The sequence below is a fragment of the Lytechinus variegatus genome, chromosome 15, assembly GCF_018143015.1.
Source record: "Lytechinus variegatus isolate NC3 chromosome 15, Lvar_3.0, whole genome shotgun sequence".
Classification (NCBI taxonomy): Eukaryota; Metazoa; Echinodermata; class Echinoidea; order Temnopleuroida; family Toxopneustidae; genus Lytechinus; species Lytechinus variegatus.
Window position 1 is genome coordinate 815,352 of NC_054754.1, and position 6,000 is coordinate 821,351.

At 31.8% G+C, this 6,000-nt stretch overlaps 1 protein-coding gene across 1 annotated transcript in view; it reads right to left on the bottom strand.

Annotated features, from left to right (window-relative positions):
* Nucleotides 1-2,970, bottom strand: part of LOC121428371 (band 7 protein AGAP004871-like) — a 98,896-nt gene extending 95,926 nt beyond the window's left edge. Inside the window, exon 1 of the mRNA XM_041624957.1 lies at nucleotides 2,882-2,970. Within this exon, the coding sequence (XP_041480891.1) occupies nucleotides 2,882-2,951 (70 nt within the window). The 5' untranslated portion in view covers nucleotides 2,952-2,970. The remainder of the gene's footprint in view (nucleotides 1-2,881) is intronic.
* Between the last annotated feature and the right edge of the window lie 3,030 nt (nucleotides 2,971-6,000).

The window sequence follows — 6,000 nt, forward strand, 5'->3', positions numbered from 1 at the left end:
TTCTTTCTTTCTTTCTTTCTTCCTTTCTTTTTTTTCTTCCTTTATTTCTTTTTCTATCTTTCTCTTTCTTTCTTTCTTCTCTTGCTACTTCATAATCTTTGTGAGTAGGTGTTTGATCTAATAAATGTTATCTTTTATTAGTTTGTTTTCATTTCTTTTTCCTGCCAACGTTAACATGTTCTTATAGAAATTTGTTTTTCTATTTTTTGGTTCATTCCTAAGTAGTATTTTGCTCAATTTCATTCATTTATCATATTCTTATATTTTGGATGGTAAACATAGCTGAAAAACAGCTTTTTATCTATCACTGAGAAAACATGTTTTTTTTATTGCTGCATGATCTGAACAAGTCAAACTCATTAAAAAAAGATTTAGAATAAAAAATCATTGTTCAGTTGTTGAAATGATAAAGTTATATCACCAACATTGATTCCTGTTTAGAAAATCTTAGCAAAAATTGATCATGTGAAAGACATCTGGATCTATTTCGATGGTTCAATGGATGAAATGAGCCAAGAAATCTTAATAAAATCATTGTTAACTAATATTTAGCAAATTTGAAAAACAAACCAACACATGCACAGAATATTTACATGGGACCCTTTTAGAAAAACAACTGTTTAACTAAGGGGGGAGGGCTATCCAGCACATTATGTGGACAACAAATTAATAATGTATTTTAAAAACAACTTATGGCTCTTTTTAAACATAAAAAGGGGGAGAGAGCATAACTACATTAGAAAGCATGGTTACCTTTAAAATTAAAGAGCTATAATTAAATCAAAAAGATTATGAATAAGTTAATAACGCACAAAATTCTATTAGTTAACCCCTCTTTTACAAACTTAACTCATTTCATATGTGTAATATCTGTTTTGCTGACATGCACTGTAGTTTTATAGGTCATCAAAATTGCTTTTGGGCAAAGTGGTTCGCAAACAGGAAGAACAAAAAGTATTAAACACATCCCCGGGGGGCCACTTACATTGACAAGTGGACACCATGCGCCTCCCAAAAAACAAGATAGTGCACGTTATGTACGTAACGTAATAAGGGTGTCAAAAACGCTAAAATCATGAAAAAATTGTATCTATTTTCGCTACGAAAGCTACGTGTTTAGAGTCAAATTTGCGAGGGTGTAAAAAAATTAAGACTACAATGTTATATAAAGGATGTACTTTTTGCCCCAAGAGGCAACACTACGTGTTTAGAGTACGATTTGCACGAGATGTGGGAGGTCGTACTAAACCCAATGATGTAGGTATCGACGACCGTGACATAACAATAAAGTTATCGCTGTACTTGTTTCGGGGGTCAATTCAGGGAATACTTGGCAACAGGGTTGGCGGATTTAAATCACGTTGATTTAAATCGTGATTTAAATCACGATGAAAATCACCATTTTTTTTTTTAAATCATTGATTTAAATCTCTTCCATTGAAAAATGTACAAATCATGGACAAAGTATTTGTTCAATGCAGTTTTAATTCTTAAAGTCAACTGAAAAACTTTGAATTAACTTTATATCAACAAAAGATCAACAAAGTTTTCATATCTACTTAAAACAAATTAAAATCAAATCAATAAAATCAGGTGATTCCTTAAAAACTACAGATGTATGTTGTCAATAGATACTCATTTTTTGTAAATTATGTCGAGTTTTTCTTCTGAAATTTTACATTCTTTGTCAGTTATTATTAGTCAATTTCTTTCTTAACATAAAGTTTTCACATAATCCAAAGACTTTTCAGAGAGCAGTTTGTAAAAAAATGTAATATATAAAAGTCAATGAGAAAAGGTTTGTTGGCAGTTTTCCAGTTTTGATCCTTCGCCTACACATGACTACTTCTGTCATGTAAAATAAAAAATGATATCTGCATGTAATCAACATATTTAACATGCCTCTTATTTCGTATTGTTACATTTATCATACATTTGATGTTTTAAATAACATAATTATAAAAATCACATTAACGTAATGTAGTACAGTCATAATTTGACTGTTGAGAAAAGCTTTCTCTTATAAACCTTTTAAGTCTATGTTCAATTTCTGGAAATTAATCCATATTGGATCACTTTTCCTGCCCGACATGGTGCCTTCTTTGCCACCAAGCTTTTGTGTGCACATGTGAGACAATTTCCACTGAGGAGTGCCTGGGGATTTTTCCTCTTGGATTTTTTAAATATTTGAATGAAAAATCCCAGAGGGGAATTTTCTCTACTCACTGGGAATTCCCTATGGAATATTCCTTCATAGGCCTCTGTATGATAGAATTAAGTTCAGATACATGATTCCTCAAATTTATTTTTAATTGTCCATTTTAACTGGATTTTAATTACAAAATATGTGGTTAAGAACAATATTAGGGGTGAAATGTATAACATCAATATTGATGTCATTGTAAGAGTAAGGGGGGGATAATTACCCTTTTTTTCGAAGGAACTTTTAAAAAATCAAAAAAATAAAAAAAATCTGATTTAAATTAAAAAAAATCGCCAACCCTGCTTGGCAAGAGTATCTTTTTGTTTCCAATACTTGTTAAGGGTAGGGTTTCACATGCCAATACTTGTTAAGGGGTGCATTTTCAGACTATTGAAAATTTGTGTTTAGGGTGCTTTTTGAGACACTATGGTCGCGCATGGTATCCCTTCGTGAATGGAAGTGCCCCCCCTGGGAACACACCTTGGTAAGAAAAAAATTGTCAATTGCAGAAACCTACCTAAATAAAAGAGGACCCACATTCTTAATTGCCATCAAATGCAAGATCCTGATATCAGCAAGCTATAAGCTCCTGAAGTGTGGGTTAACATGAAATTAATGATAGCATTCTAGCATTGTATTTATGTTATGAAAGAGGACCAAGAACAGGAAGGATACTACCTCCAACAATGATGAAGTCTCTCTCATCACAGGCATCTCGTTTGACAGCTGTCATCTCGTACTCGGGCATTCTGGGTGATCAGAGAGGGCCCCACCAAGGTTATAAAGCTCAGTCCAAACAACAGGCAATTCTCATGCAAGTCTTACCAAGACAACTGTTGTGTAACCACACTTACGTATCAGTTTATACGCATAAGAGCATGTATGTACACCTCAAAGAACATGTTCGATCCAAAGACCCCTATGGGGGGATAGAACAAGACCGGTTGCATTCAGCATGACATGGATTCTCAGCATTTACGCAAGAACCATTTTAGTGGTACTGCCCTGCTATGCAAGTTATGCTTTTCAAAAACAATGCACTGTCTGTCCTAGATGGAAGGCATGCCTACACTGCTGTGTTCCAATTTCTTCATTCCACAAGCAAACAGCATGTATAAGACTTGGGATTCTTTTCTGGGCTTGGAGACTCATTGACCTTTAATCACTGCTGAATATCTAAAGAGAGAGAAAGCCCAAAAATGTCTGCTTCAATAAAACAAATTCAATTGAGCATGGGCCAGATCATTAATGAAGGAGAAGCTACATAACGGTATCCATATTCTGAACTATACATACATGTCTAGTGGTTTATGGATAATGCAATTTCATTTATTGTCAATGTTCAGAGAGAAACCTCTTTGCTGAATTCCCTGAAGCGTACATCAAAGAAGAAAATCAATTGAATAAACAGAGATGTATATTTAGAAGGAATCCACATAAAACGTAATGTTTCAGATATTTGGGAGAGTTGTATGATTAATTTGATTTTCATAAGAACGCTTTTACCCAACAGTTGTAACTAAACCTGAGTCAAATTGATTTTAAAATCGGTGTTCGATCGATGTCATCGAGTGCCGGTGCAGATTGTGCAAAATCAGTGTATCGGAAAAAAAAATAAGTCGGCCAGCCGTTTCGTTTGTTTCACACAAATCACCACAATAAAGAGTAATGTTTAACTTGACTACTACTTACTTGATTTAAATTCCCCCCAAAATGAAACCCATTGTGTAATTATGATGTCTATTCACCATTAATATGAAGTTTATTTCGATCATAGTTCGAGTTTTACTCATCTGCTCGTGCTGAGATAATTTATGCACGATGAATTCATGAATAGCAGTACTGTGCTTTAATCAAACCAGAAAATTGAAACGATCAACGTAAAAGAAAATACACCTTGCTTTCATGAAGAATATCAATATCATGACCATAGAACATTATTTAATCATTATATCCAACAATAATTTTCATATGATAACCATTGATATGAATTTAGAGCTTGTTGTGAAACATGTTTTTGTTACAATTTTTAATGACGGACATCACATCATGATCATCGTGAGTGCACTTGTCTTAAAAAATTATCATGTCAGGATTGATTCTCGAACATTGTCAATATGCAGAAACTCTTTTCAAGATCGTAATATCAACATATAAAAATATTTTACATGACAAAACAGAGAAAATTAGGTTTGATATTTTTTTCCATCAATTTGAAACTCGTTTGTGCCCAACTTTGGGCTCTGAATTCATAAATGGAAAATATGTCATATGTCATCAAACGCACATGCGCGTTGTGCTTCTTTTCTTGGAGACGTCCAGAGATGAATAAAAATAAAGACAGTGTTAATACTTCCATATAAACATAGCATATTTTGCTGCCATTGTCCATATTTTTAGTATGGCCATTAAACCTTTTTAAATTGTAATTAATTATTCAATATCCAGTAATGATTTATATGAATTTAGAGCTCGATCCAAGCCATTTGTATTTATTTTGATTGCATGCTTTCTCTTTGAGCTTCTTTAGAGTAGAATGAGAATTTGATAATATAAATATGATCCGGGGATTTTCTACAAATTATAGAGAGAATGAAAATCATATTAAACTACCTTTTTATGTAAAATAAGAGTTATAACTTCACATATATCATTGAAAATACTGACTATATGAAATAAATTCTACAAAGTTAGCAATGTAAATGAATTTAGAAGAACACTTTTAATTCTGTGACAAATAGACAATCAATTTGATAAAAGTTATGCTTAATAAATTCATTAAGATATCAACAAAATACTGTGTTAACGATGGAAATTATTTTTGACATATTCTTTAATTCAATAATATACAGGACCATCATCGCTCGTGACATTTTTATCAAAAATCTAATATTGCACTTTGAAATGTATAGGAAATGAATTATCAGCTACACAATAGACAGAATTTTGTAATTCTAGACATGAAATAGAACTTGAATATATGCAACAATATATTTGTATATCATGCCCTGCTAAACACAATCGGCAATCCTAGTCTGTGAATGCCACATTTTGAAATACAGAATCACTTACAAACAAGAACACATTCAACAATAGTATATTTCTTTTCCATCAAAATAAAAGTAACATTATCACCACTATACTTATTACATTTACTACACTTTGGCATTTTTTGTGAGAAGAATGTCAAAATTAAATCAGTCGACACAATTGCTTTGAGAGTTATTTCATCTTTTTACACACTGTCAAGTACTAAAAAGTCTATTAGTGCTACAAGCTAATCTTTACCAAAGGAAACATTTAAACCTTTGAATAATTAATGATCAACTAATGAAAGTCCAACAAGGAAATATAATTTTAAATCAATATTTTAACTTCAAATCAGACAGTATTTTTCATTAACAAATTTACAATCAAAATCCCGAATGGCACCATCAAAAGCAAAAAAATGCAAAAATTAAAATATGAATGACTAATTAGATTGATAGTTTTTCCATCATTCTCAAGTTATTGGCTAATTACAATCATTGATACATTTTCTAATCAAACTTTACACTAAATCTTCTTCATAATTTTAGCAAATAACATCTTTGAAATAGTGGGATCATACACATAAGTGAAATTCTTACTACAAATTATCAGAAAGACATGTGCTGCAGTGTATTTTCAATCTCAAGCTAATGTAAACTGTCTGCTAAAAATAATATGTATTATTTCTTTCCTAAATATCACTCATTAAAAAAAATGAACAGTTGAGTATTCTGGAACATAATGATGACACATCAACTGTAGAACTG